Source organism: Cuculus canorus, chromosome 28 (assembly GCF_017976375.1).
Source record: "Cuculus canorus isolate bCucCan1 chromosome 28, bCucCan1.pri, whole genome shotgun sequence".
In the NCBI taxonomy this organism is placed as follows: Eukaryota; Metazoa; Chordata; class Aves; order Cuculiformes; family Cuculidae; genus Cuculus; species Cuculus canorus.
In genome coordinates this window covers 2,589,421-2,606,260 of record NC_071428.1, presented here as the reverse complement: position 1 = coordinate 2,606,260, position 16,840 = coordinate 2,589,421, and the positions used below count along the sequence as shown (strand labels likewise).

Below are 16,840 nucleotides of genomic sequence, written 5' to 3'. Positions count from 1 at the left end.
GGAGGACAAAGACCCCTCATGCCCTTCCCTGTTGTCCATGGTTCAAGGAGCACAGAGTCCTATCGGGACCAAGAGGGCAAATGTTCACACCAGAACTGAGTCACCCCTGCCAGCCTCCGAACGTGTCCTGGGAGCCCCACTGTCCCAGGGAAGGGCTGTAGCAGGGCTGCCCTCAGGGTGCTGGGGTGATGGCAGGTCCCTCTGGTGCCGTGGTTGTGGAAGCCCCTAGTTTAATAGACCCCACTGGTGTTCACATGGGTTCATACATTAGACCTGGCTGCAGGCCCGGGATTTAGAGGTCTTCCTCTGGTAGAGAACAAGGCAGGGAGCCAGGAGGTGCAGGAGGATGGCCATGTCCTCCTGCGAGCACCCCCAGCAGGGAGATGCTTGGTCTCTTTTAGCCCACACAGCAGAAAGGGGAGGAAATGCTCAGAAGCAGCATGTGCTGATCTGGCGAGGGGATGCTGAGACAGGGAGGGGCAGGAGTCAAACAGCCCCATCATCTTCCTGGGCAGAAGGGAGTGCCTTCACGCCTGATTGGCCCAGGTGGTGCTGAGCAATGGCAGGGCTGCTATAAAAGCTCTGTCTCTGCCAGGCTCTCCCAAACACTTCTCTGACCACCTTCTCCTTGGAGAACAGGGTAAGTCTGCCAGTACTTCTTTTACCGAAATCTTGCTCCTTTGTCTCTGCCTCTGTCATTCCCCTCTGCTGTCTTCCTTACACATCTGTCCTCTTGCAGAGCACCAACCCAACCAGCACAAAGATGTCTTGCTACGACCTGTGCCCACCAAAAACCAGCGTGGCCGTTCCCCAGCCCATCGCTGAGAGCTGCAACGAGCTGTGTGCCCGCCAGTGCCCTGACTCCACAGCCTTCATCCAGCCTCCGCCCGTGGTTGTCACCTTCCCCGGCCCCATCCTCAGCTCCTTCCCCCAGCAAGCTGTGGTGGGCTCCTCTGGAGCACCCGCCTTTGGGGGCAACCTGGGGCTGGGGGGCCTCTACGGGGCCGGGGCCACGCTGGGCTCGGGGGGCCTCTGCACCCCTGCCAGACCCTATGTTTCTCCTGCCTGCAGCCCTTGCGTCTTGCCGCGCTACAGCAAGAAGCTCTGGGACACCTGTGGGCCCTGCTAGACCCACAGCACACCCAGGCGCTGCCCCCAACATCCACAGCTCCACCACCCATGCAGGGCTGAGCTGGTGGGCATGGGGCACTGATGAGTGCTGAGCATTCCCAGCTCCAGCCAACACCTGGGACGCTGGCACTGCTGTGCACTCCTCATCCTTCCGTGCGCTCTGCTCTTCTCCCCTCCCCTGCCCTTCAGTCTCTCAGGTGGGGCAGTATTTGGATCCACAAAGCTCTTTGATGCTTATGGGTCAAGTCCTCTGGATTGGAAACGGCACCAAGACAGTATCTGGAGGAAAAAGCAATACTCTGGAGAAGATCTTTCTGCCTCTCCATCTGTGAGACAACCAGCCTCTCTCTGTCTTGCCCACCACTTCTCTGAGAATCTCTCCTGCCCACCCTGGGTACAATAAAATTTTCCTGCACACAAGTCATGTCTCCAGCCTTCCTTGTGCCAAGTTGGGAAACCCACTGAGGTGGGAGATTGTCAGCTGTGGGAGGGAAGTGCTGGCCCTGAGACTTTCAGGCCAGGTGAGGTCAGGTATGTGTAGGGAGAGGGAGGATGCAGCCCAGAGGCGGGGAGAGAGAATATTTTGGCAGGGCTTGCAGGAGGTGGGAAAAGGGCAGAGAGCAGGACAGGGGCTGGCACTGCTCCTTTGCCAGCCCTTCTCAAGCCAGGACTGCCACCAGCTCTGCCAGACCATGCAGCTTGTAGGGAAAGGTCTTGGGGGCACTGAGGGCACCAAGGTCTGCAGGAGGGGGCAAAGTGCCTTGAGACAAACGCAGCCAGTGGTGTCTTGGTCTGCAGGCCGAGATGTGTGGCCAGCAGGTGGAGGAAGGGGACTCTGACCTTCCACTCAGCAACAGTGAGGCCCCTTCTGTGGTGCTGTGCCCAGTGCTGGGCTCCCCAGCCCAGGAGAGATGGGTGGGGACTGGAGAGTCCAGTAAATGGCAGTGCAGGTGCTGGAGGGGCAGTGACCCGATCTCCTCTGGAGAGAGCTGGGACTGTCCCTCTGGGGGCTGATGACATCCTGGTGTCTCCTTCACCTGCACACATAGCTGAAGGGAAGGCATCAAGGAGATGGAGCCAGGGTCCCTGCAGAGGTGTCCAGTTGCACGAGAAGAGGCAAAGGCCACCAGCTGAAACACAGCAGGCTCAGCTTCAGCCTCCCAAGCCTCTTGAATTCCCTGTGAGGGTGGCTGAGCACAGGCACAGGATTTCCTAGGAGGCTGTGAAGTCTCCTTCGTTGGACATGTGCAGAAGGGGTCTGACATGGTGCTGGGCAGGCGGCTCTGGGCAATGTCACCTGAGGCAGCAGTGGGACAAGATGCCCTGCAAAGGCTTTTCCCCTCACCAATCAGGCTGGGATTTCTGTGATCTTACATCCATGGCACAAAACAGGAAAGCACTGAGGGTGTCTGTCTGCAAAGCAAATATGGGCCTGGCCTCCATTTGGGTGCTCTAAGGGCATTCCCTCATTATGCCTTAGTGAGGCTTTCTACACCCTCATCACCTCGTTAGCAGCTGCCACGGTGATTTGCCACTTCTAAGGATCTCACAGCTGCAGCAATTAGTCCTAACTCAGCTGGGTGCAATTCTTCTCCCCCAGCAATCCCACAGGTCTGTGCTGGGGTTGAGAAGAGTTGGAGAAAGGAGAAAGTGAAGGTGGAAGGCAAGAGGGAAAAGGAAGGAGAGGGGAAAGAGGATTCAGGAAAGGAAATAGGATAAGCAAAGGCAGATGAAAAGAGGAGAAGATGAGGAAATGGGAGGCAAACAAGAGAAAAGGGGCAGAAAGGAAAATGAATGGGGAGAGGAAGAAGTAGGTAAAGTGGAAGAAAATAAAGAAGGTCCCTTTGCTTCTTCTTCCAGGGCTTCAGAAAGAACCTTGGAGAGAAGGAAAGGCTGGAGTGAGGGCAGGAATTGATACTGCCTGATCTCCAAGCTGCGGGACAGCTACACTCACACAAAGGGAGGCTGAAAGGCTGCAAACACCCCCCGGGCTGCATATCCTGCGTCCAGGCAGGGCCCTGGGGCTGAGCTGCAGCAGCGTGTGTGGCCAGAGCTGCCAGGGCTGTGCGCTCGCCCCAAAGGCAGCTGAGCCGGGCTGTGCTGGGGCTGAGAGGGCCCAGACCCGGCCTGGGGGGACCCCGTGCAGGAGGAGGGATCCCTGCAGCCCCCACTGTGCCCGGAGAGGAAAACCAGAGAGGCAGGGATTGGATGCAGGATTGTTTTATTGCAGTGCAGGAAAGCGCCCACTGGGGAAAGACACAGCAGGCCGAGGCAGGCAGGTTGTCCGTGTGGGCTTCAAGAGAGGCGTCCTCGCGTCTCTAAGGGCTCCGGGTGTGGGTCTAGCAGGGCCCACAGGTGTCCCAGAGCTTCTTGCTGTAGCGCGGCAAGACGCAAGGGCTGCAGGCGGGAGAAACATAGGGTCTGGCAGGGGTGCAGAGGCCCCCCGAGCCCAGCGTGGCCCCGGCCCCGTAGAGGCCCCCCAGCCCCAGGTTGCCCCCAAAGGCGGGTGCTCCGGAGGAGCCCACCACGGCTTGCTGGGGGAAGGAGCTGAGGATGGGGCCGGGGAAGGTGACAACCACGGGCGGAGGCTGGATGAAGGCTGTGGAGTCGGGGCACTGGCGGGCGCACAGCTCGTTGCAGCTCTCAGCGATGGGCTGGGGGACGGCCACGCTGGTTTTTGGTGGGCACACGTCGTAGCAAGACATCTTTGTGCTGGTTGAGTTGGTGCTCTGCAAGAACAAAGAGATAGTAAGGGAGAATTGGTTGAGAACTCCTAAAGCAGACAGGCTGTAATCAGAGTAGAGTGGAGGAGGAGAAATGCTCTCAGACTCACCCTGTTCTCCAAGGAGAAGGCAGCCAGAGCAGTGTTTGGGAGAGCCTGGCAGAGGCAGAGCTTTTATAGCAGCCCTGCCATTGCTCAGCACCACCTGGGCCAATCAGGGGTGAAGGCACTCCCTCCTGCCCAGGAAGATGATGGGGCTGTTGCACTCCTGCCCCTCCCTGTCTCAGCATCCCCTCGCCAGATCAGCACATGCTGCTCCTGAGCATTTCCTCCCCTTTCTGCTGTGTGGGCTAAAAGAGACCAAGCATCTCCCTGCTAGGGGTGCTCACAATAGGTTTGGGCTGTGTTTCTGCAGGTCCTCACTGCCCTCCTTGTTCTCTGCCCTGTTCCCACTCCCGGTCTCTGCTGAGGTGAGAACCAGTGGGTGCCAGTGGGGCAATCTCATACAGGGGCTGTTCTGGTCATTCCTACACATCAAGGCCTCAGGTCCTCAGCAACCTGCCCAGCACCATCGCGTGGCAATCGGGCTCATGGGACAATTTTGAGGGGCTAAGGGATTGGTGGTTGCTGGGATGAGCCTGTGCCACACAGGCCTAAGGTGCGGATATGTGCTCCTGGCAATATGGCCTATGGGGAAGAGTATGAGGAATATTTACAGGCTTGCAGAGGTCAATGGCCAAGGCATGCAGGCAGATGGCATGCGGCCCCCTTGGGCTGGCAAGTGATGCATTGTGCTGAGAAGGCAGTGCCCAAGAATACTGCCTTTGATTTGACATTTCATAATCTCTACACTCTTCACATCACAGCCATACAATGTGGGTCATGAGGCTGCTGGCATGTGGGAGGGTTTGAAGGACACCTTCTTGGCCAATGCCGGCACACCTGGTCTTCCCCAGGGCTCTGCAAAGAAAACATGAGGCCATCCTTAGATCAATCCCCTGGGGAAGAGCTGTGGCACGCAGGTGCTTGCAGTCACCCTTTGTCACACTGCATGTCCTCTTACACAGCGAGATAATGAAAAGAGAGTGGGTCTAATTTGGCCTATTAGGTGGCTGCTGACAAGTGTCCAAGCAAGATAATTGCATGGGCTGATACAGCAACATGGGGTTGTGGAGGAAAGAGAGTCAGCAAAACACCCTGGTGCCACGCAGGGAGGAGGCAGGGGCTTGGCCACCACCAGCCACGTGCCCCCAGCATGGCCAGACCCTCCCCGGCATCGCCAGCCCTGCATAAAAGCGCTGCCCTTGGGGAGCCCTGGCATCCAGCACTCCTGCCTCGCTCTGCTCAGGACAAGGGTAGGTGTGTGCCTGTGGGTCTGTGGCTCCTCTGGCAGGGGCCGGCGTGGGGCCTCCCTGGCCAGGAGAGCTGGGACAGCAGCGGCTGCACTGACTGCAGGCTTGGACGGGCAGAGAGGGCTGAGCTGGAGGGGGAAAAGAAGAGCCCTATGTGTGGGACAGGCAGAGCCAGGTCCTGCATGGGCTCCTGGGGAGGGTTTGTGTGTCCTCTGTGCAGAGAGAGGGCAAGGTGTGGGGCATGGGGATCATCGTGGTGATAGGACCTGGCTAGGCAAAGGATGAGCTGTGTGCAAGGTGATGGCTTTGCCGCTTAGCTTCAGGGCAGCTGTAGGAAAAGGGTACTTTGCCAGGACATCTCCTCCTGGATAATGACTCTTCCACTGGGGCTGTTTCTTTCAGGCTCAACTCTCTCACACAAAGATGTCTTGCTACGACCTGTGCCAACCAAAAACCAGCGTGGCCGTCCCCCAGCCCATCGCTGAGAGCTGCAACGAGCTGTGTGCCCGCCAGTGCCCCGACTCCACAGCCTTCATCCAGCCTCCGCCCGTGGTTGTCACCTTCCCCGGCCCCATCCTCAGCTCCTTCCCCCAGCAAGCCGTGGTGGGCTCCTCCGGAGCACCCGCCTTTGGGGGCAACCTGGGGCTGGGGGGCCTCTACGGGGCCGGGGCCACGCTGGGCTCGGGGGGCCTCTGCACCCCTGCCAGACCCTATGTTTCTCCCGCCTGCAGCCCTTGCGTCTTGCCGCGCTACAGCAAGAAGCTCTGGGACACCTGTGGACCCTGCTAGACCCACAGCACACCCAGGCGCTGCCCCCAGACCTAATCCCGACATCACCACCCATGCTCAGCTGAGCTGCTGGCCAAGATCTCAGGATGCTGCACCAACACGGCATCCTGAGCAAAAAGCAAGGCTCTGGAAAAGATCCCTCTGCTAACGCAGAGCAACCAGCCTCTCTGGGTCTTGACCATCGTCCCTCTGACAATCTCTCCTGCTCCCCTGGGAACAATAAAATTTTCCTGCATGCAAGTCATGACTCCTGCCTTCCTTGTGCCAAGTGGGGGAGACCAAAGGGATGGGTGATTGGCAGCTGTGGGTGGGCAAATCCTGGTCTGGATATTCACAGTCGAGGTGTGATTGGGTTGATGCTCAGACAGGGAGATGGCAAGCAGCAGGCAGAGGAGAGAGGACTTTATGAAGGTGCTTGCAGTGCTGGGGAAAAGATGGAGAACAGGAAAGAGGATGGCACAGCTCCTTTGCCGGTTCTTCTCAGGCCAGGACTGACACCAGCTCTGCCTCACTCTGCTGCGCTGAAGAAGCCTTGCAGCATCTCTAGGCATCCACACAAAGACTGGATAGTGTCACTGTTAAATTCGGCACTTGGGAAACAGACGTCGATTGCTGTGGAGCAGATAGTGCCGAAAGCCCTACAGTGCTGTGGGCACCAAGGGGAGAAGGAGCTGGCAATGTGCATTGGGACAAAGGCAGCCAGCGCTGTCCTGGGCTACAGACAGAGGAGTGTGAAGGCACAGGGAGGGATTGAACCCTTGCCCTCCACTCAGCAATGGTGAGACCCTCCTGTGGTTCCTTTTCCAGTGCTGGGCTCCCCAGCACAGGAGAGATGTGGGGCTACAGGAGAGAGTCTTGGAAACGGCCCCACAGATGCTGAAGGGACAGGGAGCCTGTCTCCTCTGGGCAGACCTTGAGAGGGAAGGCATCAAGAAGATGGAGCCAGGTTCTCTGCAGAGGTGTCCACCTGCATGACAAGAGGAAACGGGCATCAGCTGAAACAGAGCAGACTCCACTACAGCATGCCAGGCCCATTGTTTTCACTCTGAGGGTGGCTGAGCACTGGCACAGGATTTCTAAGGAGTCTGTGAAGTCTCCTTCAATGGAGATGTGCAACAGGTGTGTGACATGGTGCTGGGCAGGTGGCTCTGAGTGACTCTGCCTGAGGCAGCAGCATGACAAGATGCCCTGCACACAAGATGCCCTGCTTTTCTCTCAGTAACCAGGGGGGTATTTCTGTGCTCTTACATCTGTGGTGGAGAACCAAGGATCACCAAGTGTGTTGGTCTGTGCTGGACTGGAGGAGATGTAGAAGTGGCAGGTGAAGGAGAAGAGGGAAGGTGAGAGTTATGAGGAAGGGGAATGGAAACACTATCCAGGATGGAGCAGACAAAATGAAAGGGGGCTAAGCAACAAAAAGGGAAACAAAAGGAGAAGACAAGAAAATGGAAAGGAAAAGACAATAGAAATAAAATGAGTGAAAGGCAAAGGGGAGAATGGTGGCGAGAATAAGAAGGAGGTAATGGGAAAGAGGAGGAAGGGGAAGCTTCTTCATAGCTTTTTCTCACAGGGACACATAAAGAGCCTTGGAGAAAGAGAAGGTTTGGAGTGAGGGCAGGAATTGACGCTGGCTGGCCTCAGGTACTTGGGGCATCCACACTCAGAACACAGAGGCTGAAGGTCTTCAAATGCCACTGGGCTGCATATGCTGCAGCCAAGAGAGTCCCCTGCGTCCAGGCAGGGCCCTGGGGCTGAGCTGCAGCAGCGTGTGTGGCCAGAGCTGCCAGGGCTGTGCGCTCGCCCCAAAGGCAGCTGAGCCGGGCTGTGCTGGGGCTGAGAGTGCCCAGACCCGGCCTGGGGGGACCCCGTGCAGGAGGAGGGGTCCCTGCAGCCCCCACTGTGCCCGGAGAGGAAAACCAGAGAGGCAGGGATTGGATGCAGGATTGTTTTATTGCAGTGCAGGAAAGCGCCCACTGGGGAAAGACACAGCAGGCCGAGGCAGGCAGGTTGTCCGTGTGGGCTTCAAGAGAGGCGTCCCCGTGTCTCTAAGGGCTCCGGGTGTGGGTCTAGCAGGGCCCACAGGTGTCCCAGAGCTTCTTGCTGTAGCGCGGCAAGACGCAAGGGCTGCAGGCGGGAGAAACATAGGGTCTGGCAGGGGTGCAGAGGCCCCCCGAGCCCAGCGTGGCCCCGGCCCCGTAGAGGCCCCCCAGCCCCAGGTTGCCCCCAAAGGCGGGTGCTCCGGAGGAGCCCACCACGGCTTGCTGGGGGAAGGAGCTGAGGATGGGGCCGGGGAAGGTGACAACCACGGGCGGAGGCTGGATGAAGGCTGTGGAGTCGGGGCACTGGCGGGCGCACAGCTCGTTGCAGCTCTCAGCGATGGGCTGGGGGACGGCCACGCCGGTTTTTGGTTGGCACAGGTCGTAGCAAGACATCTTTGTGCTGGTTGGGTTGGTGCTCTGCAAGAGGACAGAGGTGTAAGGAAGACAGCAGAGGGGAATGACAGAGGCAGAGACAAAGGAGCAAGATTTCGGTAAAAGAAGTACTTGCAGACTTACCCTGTTCTCCAAGGAGAAGGTAGTCAGAGAAGTGTTTGGGAGAGCCTGGCAGAGACAGAGCTTTTATAGCAGCTCTGCCATTGCTCAGCACCACCTGGGCCAATCAGGCGTGAAGGCACTCCCTTCTGCCCAGGAAGATGATGGGGCTGTTTGACTCCTGCCCCTCCCTGTCTCAGCATCCCCTCGCCAGATCAGCACATGCTGCTTCTGAGCATTTCCTCCCCTTTCTGCTGTGTGGGTAAAAGAGACCAAGCATCTCCCTGCTGGGGGTGCTTGCAGGAGGACATGGCCATGCTCCTGCACCTCCTGGCTCCCTGCCTTGTTCTCTACCAGAGGAAGACCTCTAAATCCCGGGCCTGCAGCCAGGTCTAATGTATGAACCCATGTGAACACCAGTGGGGTCTATTAAACTAGGGGCTTCCACAACCACGGCACCAGAGGGACCTGCCATCACCCCAGCACCCTGAGGGCAGCCCTGGTACAGACCTTCCCTGGGACACTGCGGCTCCCAGGACATGTTCGGAGGCTGGCAGGGGTGACACAGTTCTGGTGTGAACATTTGCCCTCTTGGTCCAGATAGGACTCTGTGCTCCTTGAGCCATGGACAACAGGGAAGGGCACGAGGGGTCTTTGTCCTCCAGACATGCAGAGCTCGATGGCCCATGCCTGCAGGCAGATGGAGGCCAGCTCCCTTTGTCTGGCAAGTGATGCATTGTGCTGAGAAGGCAGTGCCCGAGAATAGTGCCTTCGATTTGACATTTCATAATCTCTACACTCTTCACATCACAGCCATTCAATGTGGGTCCTGCCGGTGGTGGCATGTGGAAGGGTTTGAAGGACACCTTCTTGGCCAATGCCGGCACACCTGGTCTTCCCCAGGGCTCTGCAAAGAAGGCATGAGGCCATCCTCAGATCAATCCCCTGGGGAAGAGCTGTGGCACGCAGGTGCTTGCAGTCACCCTTTGTCACACTGCGTGTCCTCTTACACAGCGAGATAATGAAAAGAGAGTGGGTCTAATTTGGCCTATTAGGTGGCTGCTGACAAGTGTCCAAGCAAGATAATTGCATGGGCTGATACAGCAACATGGGGTTGGGGCGGGAAGAGAGTCAGCAAAACACCCTGGTGCCACGCAGGGAGGAGGCAGGGGCTTGGCCACCACCAGCCACGTGCCCCCAGCATGGCCAGACCCTCCCCGGCATCGCCAGCCCTGCATAAAAGCGCTGCCCTTGGGGAGCCCTGGCATCCAGCACTCCTGCCTCGCTCTGCTCAGGACAAGGGTAGGTGTGTGCCTGTGGGTCTGTGGCTCCTCTGGCAGGGGCCGGCGTGGGGCTTCCCTGGCCAGGAGAGCTGGGACAGCAGCGGCTGCTCTGGCTGCAGGCTTGGACGGGCAGAGAGGGCTGAGCTGGAGGGGGAAAAGAAGAGCCCTGTGTGTGGGACAGGCAGAGCCAGGTCCTGCATGGGCTCCTGGGGAGGGTTTGTGTGTCCTGTGTGCAGAGAGAGGGCAAGGTGTGGGGCGTGGGGATCATCGTGGTGATAGGACCTGGCTGGGCAAAGGATGAGCTGTGTGTAAGATGATGGCTTTGCCTCTTAGCTTCAGGGCAGCTGTAGGAAAAGGGTACTTTGCCAGGACATCTCCTCCTGGATAATGACTCTTCCACTGGGGCTGTTTCTTTCAGGCTCAACTCTCTCACACAAAGATGTCTTGCTACGACCTGTGCCAACCAAAAACCAGCGTGGCCGTCCCCCAGCCCATCGCTGAGAGCTGCAACGAGCTGTGCGCCCGCCAGTGCCCCGACTCCACAGCCTTCATCCAGCCTCCACCCGTGGTTGTCACCTTCCCCGGCCCCATCCTCAGCTCCTTCCCCCAGCAAGCCGTGGTGGGCTCCTCCGGAGCACCCGCCTTTGGGGGCAACCTGGGGCTGGGGGGCCTCTACGGGGCCGGGGCCACGCTGGGCTCGGGGGGCCTCTGCACCCCTGCCAGATCCTATGTTTCTCCCGCCTGCAGCCCTTGCGTCTTGCCGCGCTACAGCAAGAAGCTCTGGGACACCTGTGGGCCCTGCTAGACCCACAGCACACCCAGGCGCTGCCCCCAGACCTAATCCCAACATCACCACCCATGCTCAGCTGAGCTGCTGGCCAAGATCTCAGGATGCTGCACCAACACGGCATCCTGAGCAAAAAGCAAGGCTCTTGAAAAGATCCCTCTGCTAACACAGAGCAACCAGCCTCTCTGGGTCTTGACCATCATCCCTCTGACAATCTCTCCTGCTCCCCTGGGAACAATAAAATTTTCCTGCATGCAAGTCATGACTCCTGCCTTCCTTGTGCCAAGTGGGGGAGACCAAAGGGATGGGTGATTGGCAGCTGTGGGTGGGCAAATCCTGGTCTGGATTTTCACAGGGGAGGTGTGATTGTGTTGATGCTCAGACAGGGAGATGGCAAGCAGCAGGCAGGGGAAAGAAGACTTTTTGAAGGTGCTTGCATTGCTGGGGAAAAGATGGAGAACAGGAAAGAGGCTGGCAGTGCTGCTTTGCCAGGCCTTCTCAGGCCAGGACTGACACCAGCTCTGCCTCACTCTGCTGCGCTGAAGAAGCCTTGCAGCATCTCTAGGCATCTGCACAGAGAAGACTGGATGAGTGCCACTGTCAAACTCGGCACTTGGGAAACAGATGTCGATTGCTGCGGAGCAGATAGTGCCGAAAGCCCTACAGTGCTGTGGGCACCAAGGGGAGAAGGAGCTGGCAACGTGCATTGGGACAAAGGCAGCCAGCGCTGTCCTGGGGTACAGACAGAGGAGTGTGAAGGCACAGGGAGGGATTGAACCCTTGCCCTCCACTCAGCAATGGTGAGACCCCTCCTGTGGTTCCTTTTCCAGTGCTGGGCTCCCCAGCACAGGAGAGATGTGGGGCTACAGGAGAGAGTCTTGGAAATGGCCCCACAGATGCTGAAGGGACAGGGAGCCTGTCTCCTCTGGGCAGACCTTGAGAGGGAAGGCATCAAGAAGATGGAGCCAGGTTCTCTGCAGAGGTGTCCACCTGCATGACAAGAGGAAACTGGCATCAGCTGAAACAGAGCAGGGTCCACTACAGCATGCCAGGCCCATTGTTTTCACTCTGAGGGTGGCTGAGCACTGGCACAGGATTTCTAAGGAGTCTGTGAAGTCTCCTTCAATGGAGATGTGCAACAGGTGTGTGACATGGTGCTGGGCAGGTGGCTCTGAGTGACTCTGCCTGAGGCAGCAGCATGACAAGATGCCCTGCACACAAGATGCCCTGCTTTTCTCTCAGTAACCAGGGGGGTATTTCTGTGCTCTTACATCTGTGGTGGAGAACCAAGGATCACCAAGTGTGTTGGTCTGTGCTGGACTGGAGGAGATGTAGAAGTGGCAGGTGAAGGAGAAGAGGGAAGGTGAGAGTTATGAGGAAGGGGAAATGGAAATAGCATCAAGGAAGGAGGAGACAAAAAGAAAGGGGGTTAAGCAACAAAAAAGAAAATGAAAGGAGAAGACAAGAAAATGGAAGGGAAAAGACAATAGAAATAAAATGAGTAAAAGGCAAAGGGGAGAATAGTTGCAAGAATAAGAAGGAGGTAATGGGGAAGAGGAGGAAGAGGAAGCCTCCCCATTGTTTATTCTCACAAAGACACAAAAAGAGCCTTGGAAAAACAGAAGGTTTGGAGTGAGGGCAGGAATTGACGCTGGCTGGCCTCAGGTACTTGGGGCATCCACACTCAGAACACAGAGGCTGAAGGTCTTCAAATGCCACTGGGCTGCATATGCTGCAGCCAAGAGAGTCCCCTGCGTCCAGGCAGGGCCCTGGGGCTGAGCTGCAGCAGCGTGTGTGGCCAGAGCTGCCAGGGCTGTGCGCTCGCCCCAAAGGCAGCTGAGCCGGGCTGTGCTGGGGCTGAGAGTGCCCAGACCCGGCCTGGGGGGACCCCGTGCAGGAGGAGGGGTCCCTGCAGCCCCCACTGTGCCCGGAGAGGAAAACCAGAGAGGCAGGGATTGGATGCAGGATTGTTTTATTGCAGTGCAGGAAAGCGCCCACTGGGGAAAGACACAGCAGGCCGAGGCAGGCAGGTTGTCCGTGTGGGCTTCAAGAGAGGCGTCCCCGTGTCTCTAAGGGCTCCGGGTGTGGGTCTAGCAGGGCCCACAGGTGTCCCAGAGCTTCTTGCTGTAGCGCGGCAAGACGCAAGGGCTGCATGCGGGAGAAACATAGGGTCTGGCAGGGGTGCAGAGGCCCCCCGAGCCCAGCGTGGCCCCGGCCCCGTAGAGGCCCCCCAGCCCCAGGTTGCCCCCAAAGGCGGGTGCTCCGGAGGAGCCCACCACGGCTTGCTGGGGGAAGGAGCTGAGGATGGGGCCGGGGAAGGTGACAACCACGGGCGGAGGCTGGATGAAGGCTGTGGAGTCGGGGCACTGGCGGGCGCACAGTTCGTTGCAGCTCTCAGCGATGGGCTGGGGGACGGCCACGCCGGTTTTTGGTGGGCACAGGTCGTAGCAAGACATCTTTGTGTGAGAGAGTTGAGCCTGAAAGAAACAGCCCCAGTGGAAGAGTCATTATCCAGGAGGAGATGTCCTGGCAAAGTACCCTTTTCCTACAGCTGCCCTGAAGCTAAGAGGCAAAGCCATCATCTTACACACAGCTCATCCTTTGCCCAGCCAGGTCCTATCACCACGATGATCCCCACGCCCCACACCTTGCCCTCTCTCTGCACACAGGACACACAAACCCTCCCCAGGAGCCCATGCAGGACCTGGCTCTGCCTGTCCCACACACAGGGCTCTTCTTTTCCCCCTCCAGCTCAGCCCTCTCTGCCCGTCCAAGCCTGCAGCCAGAGCAGCCGATGCTGTCCCAGCTCTCCTGGCCAGGGAAGCCCCACGCCGGCCCCTGCCAGAGGAGCCACAGACCCACAGGCACACACCTACCCTTGTCCTGAGCAGAGCGAGGCAGGAGTGCTGGATGCCAGGGCTCCCCAAGGGCAGCGCTTTTATGCAGGGCTGGCGATGCCGGGGAGGGTCTGGCCATGCTGGGGGCACGTGGCTGGTGGTGGCCAAGCCCCTGCCTCCTCCCTGCGTGGCACCAGGGTGTTTTGCTGACTCTATTTCCTCCACAATCCCATGTTGCTGTATCAGCCCATGCAATTACCCTGCTTGGACACTTGTCAGCATACACTTAATAGTCCAAATTAGCCCCACTGTCTTTTCATTATCTTGCTATGTGAGAGGGTATGCAGTGTGACAAAAGCGGACTGTGGTTGCGCTGCATTCCATTAATCTTCCTCAAGGGCTTGGTTGCAGAGTAGTCTAATGTCTTCTTTCCAGAGCCACAGGGAAAAGCGTTGTCCTGACACTGGCCAAGAAGATGGCCTTGCCGAGGCTTCCCGCATGCCAGTGTCTGCATGATGTATGTTGTGCGGCTGTGATGTGCAGAGCGGAGAAGTTCTATAATGCCAAATGAAGGACACCCTTCTTATGGACTGCCTTCTCAGCATGATGCATCACTCGTCAGCCCAACGGACCTGGCCTCCATGTGCCTGCAGGCATGGGCCATCGAGCTCTGCCTGTCTGGGGGTTAAAGACCCCTCGTGTGCTTCCCTGTGGTCCATAGTTCAAGCAGAACAGAGTCTTACCTGGTCCCACGTGACACAGGTTCATGCCAGCCCTGTGTCATCCCTGCCACCCCCATGCAAATGTCCTGAGAACCTCATTGTTTTGGGACAGTTCTTGGCCAGGGCTGCCCTCGGGGTGCTGGGGATCCGAGAGTTCCTACTGGAGGCATGGTTTTAGAAGCCCCTGGATCAGTTAATCCCACTGGTGTTCACATTGCTTAACGCATCAGAGCCTGGCTGCAGGCACAGGAAAAATGACCTCTTGACAGGGAAGAGCACAAAGTAGACAGCCAAGACCTGCAGGAGCACAGCCACCTCCTGCCATGCACACCCCCAGCAGGGAGATGCCTGCTCTCATTTAGACCACACAGCAGAAAGGAGAGGAAATGCTCAGAAGCAGCATGTGCTGATCTGGCATGGCTGACAAAGGGAGAGGCAGGAGCAGAACAGCCCCATCATCTTCCTGGGCAGGAGGGAGTGCCTTCACCCCCGATTGGCCCAGGTGGTGCTGAGCAATGGCAGGGCTGCTATAAAAGCTCTGCCTCTGCCAGGATCTCCCAAGCACTGCTCTGGTCACCTTCTCCTTGGGGAACAGGGTAAGTCTGTGAGCACTTTTCCTCCTGAAACTGTGCTCCTACCCCTCTACTGTGTCATTCCTGTCTGCTGTCTTCTTCCCTACTCTTTCCTTTTGCAGAGCACCAACCCAACCAGCACAAAGATGTCTTGCTACGACCTGTGCCCACCAAAAACCAGCGTGGCCGTCCCCCAGCCCATCGCTGAGAGCTGCAACGAGCTGTGCGCCCGCCAGTGCCCCGACTCCACAGCCTTCATCCAGCCTCCGCCCGTGGTTGTCACCTTCCCCGGCCCCATCCTCAGCTCCTTCCCCCAGCAAGCCGTGGTGGGCTCCTCCGGAGCACCCGCCTTTGGGGGCAACCTGGGGCTGGGGGGCCTCTACGGGGCCGGGGCCACGCTGGGCTCGGGGGGCCTCTGCACCCCTGCCAGACCCTATGTTTCTCCCGCCTGCAGCCCTTGCGTCTTGCCGCGCTACAGCAAGAAGCTCTGGGACACCTGTGGGCCCTGCTAGACCCACACCCGGAGCCCTTAGAGACACGGGGACGCCTCTCTTGAAGCCCACACGGACAACCTGCCTGCCTCGGCCTGCTGTGTCTTTCCCCAGTGGGCGCTTTCCTGTACTGCAATAAAACAATCCTGCATCCAATCCCTGCCTCTCTGGTTTTCCTCTCCGCGCACAGTGGGGGCTGCAGGGATCCCTCCTCCTGCACAGGGTCCCCCCAGGCCGGGTCTGGGCACTCTCAGCCCCAGCACAGCCCGGCTCAGCTGCCTTTGGGGCGAGCGCACAGCCCTGGCAGCTCTGGCCACACACGCTGCTGCAGCTCAGCCCCAGGGCCCTGCCTGGACGCAGGATATGCAGCCCGGGGGCGTTTGCAGCCTTTCAGCCTCCCTGTGTGTGAGTGTAGCTGTCCCACAGCCTGGAGATCAGGCAGTATCAGTTCCTGCCCTCACTCCAGCCTTTCCTTCTCTCCAAGGTTCTTTCTGAAGCCCTGGAAGAAGAAGCAAAGGGACCTTCTTTATTTTCTTCCACTTTACCTACTTCTTCCTCTCCCCATTCATTTTCCCTTCTGCTCCTTTTCTCTTGTTTGCCTCCCATTTCCTCATCTTCTCCTCTTTTCATCTGCCTTTGCTTATCCTATTTCCTTTCCTGAATCCTCTTTCCCCTCTCCTTCCTTTTCCCTCTTGCCTTCCACCTTCACTTTCTACTTTCTCCAACTCTTCTCAACCCCAGCACAGACCTGTGGGATTGCTGGGGGAGAAGAATTGCACCCAGCTGAGTTAGGACTAATTGCTGCAGCTGTGAGATGCTTAGAAGTGCCAAATCACCGTGGCAGCTGCTAACGAGGTGATGAGGGTGTAGAAAGCCTCACTAAGGCATAATGAGGGAATGCCCTTAGAGCACCCAAATGGAGGCCAGGCCCATATTTGCTTTGCAGACAGACACCCTCAGTGCTTTCCAGTTTTGTGCCATGGATGTAAGATCACAGAAATCCCAGCCTGATTGGTGAGGGGAAAAGCCTTTGCAGGGCATCTTGTCCCACTGCTGCCTCAGGTGACGTTGCCCAGAGCCGCCTGCCCAGCACCATGTCAGACCCCTTCTGCACATGTCCAACGAAGGAGACTTCACAGCCTCCTAGGAAATCCTGTGCCTGTGCTCAGCCACCCTCACAGGGAATTCAAGAGGCTTGGGAGGCTGAAGCTGAGCCTGCTGTGTTTCAGCCGGTGGTCTTTGCCTCTTCTCGTGCAACTGGACACCTCTGCAGGGACCCTGGCTCCATCTCCTTGATGCCTTCCCTTCAGCTATGTGTGCAGGTGGAGGAGACACCAGGATGTCATCAGCCCCCAGAGGGACAGTCCCAGCTCTCTCCAGAGGAGATCGGGTCACTGCCCCTCCAGCACCTGCACTGCCATTTACTGGACTCTCCAGTCCCCACCCATCTCTCCTGGGCTGGGGAGCCCAGCACTGGGCACAGCACCACAGAAGGGGCCTCACTGTTGCTGAGTGGAAGGTCAGAGTCCCCTTCCTCCACCTGCTGTCCGCACATCTCGGCCTGCAGACCAAGACACCACTGGCTGTGTTTGTCTCAAGGCACTTTGCCCCCTCCTGCAGACC

The 16,840-nt window shown here is 58.1% G+C and overlaps 7 protein-coding genes across 9 annotated transcripts; 4 read left to right on the top strand and 3 right to left on the bottom strand.

The window, feature by feature from the left end:
- Positions 1-624: 624 nt before the first annotated feature.
- LOC104063164 (scale keratin) lies at positions 625-15,382 on the top strand. 2 transcript variants are annotated; one of them, XM_009565315.2, is made up of 2 exons: positions 625-640; positions 14,849-15,382. In XM_009565315.2, exon 2 carries the CDS (start codon positions 14,873-14,875, stop codon positions 15,236-15,238), a length of 366 nt encoding a protein of 121 aa, XP_009563610.2. In that variant the 5' UTR covers positions 625-640; positions 14,849-14,872; the 3' UTR covers positions 15,239-15,382. The 2 variants fall into 2 exon arrangements, with proteins under 2 accessions (XP_009563610.2, XP_053907102.1); XM_054051127.1 differs by lacking the exon at positions 625-640 and adding an exon at positions 14,629-14,750 and having other exon boundaries at positions 14,849-15,381.
- LOC128849401 (scale keratin-like) lies at positions 738-1,540 on the top strand. The gene has a single exon (XM_054051135.1). It carries the CDS (start codon positions 764-766, stop codon positions 1,127-1,129), a length of 366 nt encoding a protein of 121 aa, XP_053907110.1. The 5' UTR covers positions 738-763; the 3' UTR covers positions 1,130-1,540.
- LOC128849397 (scale keratin-like) lies at positions 3,342-4,063 on the bottom strand. The gene is made up of 2 exons (XM_054051129.1): positions 3,965-4,063; positions 3,342-3,860 (listed from the first exon to the last, which is right to left on the bottom strand). Exon 2 carries the CDS (start codon positions 3,834-3,836, stop codon positions 3,471-3,473), a length of 366 nt encoding a protein of 121 aa, XP_053907104.1. The 5' UTR covers positions 3,837-3,860; positions 3,965-4,063; the 3' UTR covers positions 3,342-3,470.
- Positions 5,066-6,124, top strand: LOC128849400 (scale keratin-like). Its single transcript, XM_054051134.1, has 2 exons — positions 5,066-5,208; positions 5,608-6,124. The coding sequence occupies exon 2, from the start codon at positions 5,629-5,631 to the stop codon at positions 5,992-5,994; it is 366 nt and encodes a 121-aa protein (XP_053907109.1). The 5' UTR covers positions 5,066-5,208; positions 5,608-5,628; the 3' UTR covers positions 5,995-6,124.
- Positions 7,926-8,637, bottom strand: LOC128849396 (scale keratin-like). Its single transcript, XM_054051128.1, has 2 exons — positions 8,550-8,637; positions 7,926-8,450 (listed from the first exon to the last, which is right to left on the bottom strand). Exon 2 carries the CDS (start codon positions 8,424-8,426, stop codon positions 8,061-8,063), a length of 366 nt encoding a protein of 121 aa, XP_053907103.1. The 5' UTR covers positions 8,427-8,450; positions 8,550-8,637; the 3' UTR covers positions 7,926-8,060.
- On the top strand, positions 9,698-10,847 carry LOC128849398 (scale keratin-like). Of its 2 annotated transcripts, none has more exons than XM_054051132.1 (2): positions 9,698-9,827; positions 10,227-10,847. In XM_054051132.1, the coding sequence occupies exon 2, from the start codon at positions 10,248-10,250 to the stop codon at positions 10,611-10,613; it is 366 nt and encodes a 121-aa protein (XP_053907107.1). In that variant the 5' UTR covers positions 9,698-9,827; positions 10,227-10,247; the 3' UTR covers positions 10,614-10,847. The 2 variants fall into 2 exon arrangements, with proteins under 2 accessions (XP_053907107.1, XP_053907106.1); XM_054051131.1 differs by having other exon boundaries at positions 9,811-9,831.
- On the bottom strand, positions 12,538-13,618 carry LOC128849399 (scale keratin-like). The gene is made up of 2 exons (XM_054051133.1): positions 13,472-13,618; positions 12,538-13,072 (listed from the first exon to the last, which is right to left on the bottom strand). Exon 2 carries the CDS (start codon positions 13,049-13,051, stop codon positions 12,686-12,688), a length of 366 nt encoding a protein of 121 aa, XP_053907108.1. The 5' UTR covers positions 13,052-13,072; positions 13,472-13,618; the 3' UTR covers positions 12,538-12,685.
- Positions 15,383-16,840: the final 1,458 nt, after the last annotated feature.

Bases quoted from the DNA above. Each gene is read 5' to 3' on its own strand.
- LOC128849401 (XM_054051135.1), top strand. From the start codon at position 764: ATGTCTTGCTACGACCTGTGCCCACCAAAAACCAGCGTGGCCGTTCCC.
- LOC128849397 (XM_054051129.1), bottom strand. From the start codon at position 3,836: ATGTCTTGCTACGACGTGTGCCCACCAAAAACCAGCGTGGCCGTCCCC.
- LOC128849400 (XM_054051134.1), top strand. From the start codon at position 5,629: ATGTCTTGCTACGACCTGTGCCAACCAAAAACCAGCGTGGCCGTCCCC.
- LOC128849396 (XM_054051128.1), bottom strand. From the start codon at position 8,426: ATGTCTTGCTACGACCTGTGCCAACCAAAAACCGGCGTGGCCGTCCCC.
- LOC128849398 (XM_054051132.1), top strand. From the start codon at position 10,248: ATGTCTTGCTACGACCTGTGCCAACCAAAAACCAGCGTGGCCGTCCCC.
- LOC128849399 (XM_054051133.1), bottom strand. From the start codon at position 13,051: ATGTCTTGCTACGACCTGTGCCCACCAAAAACCGGCGTGGCCGTCCCC.
- LOC104063164 (XM_009565315.2), top strand. From the start codon at position 14,873: ATGTCTTGCTACGACCTGTGCCCACCAAAAACCAGCGTGGCCGTCCCC.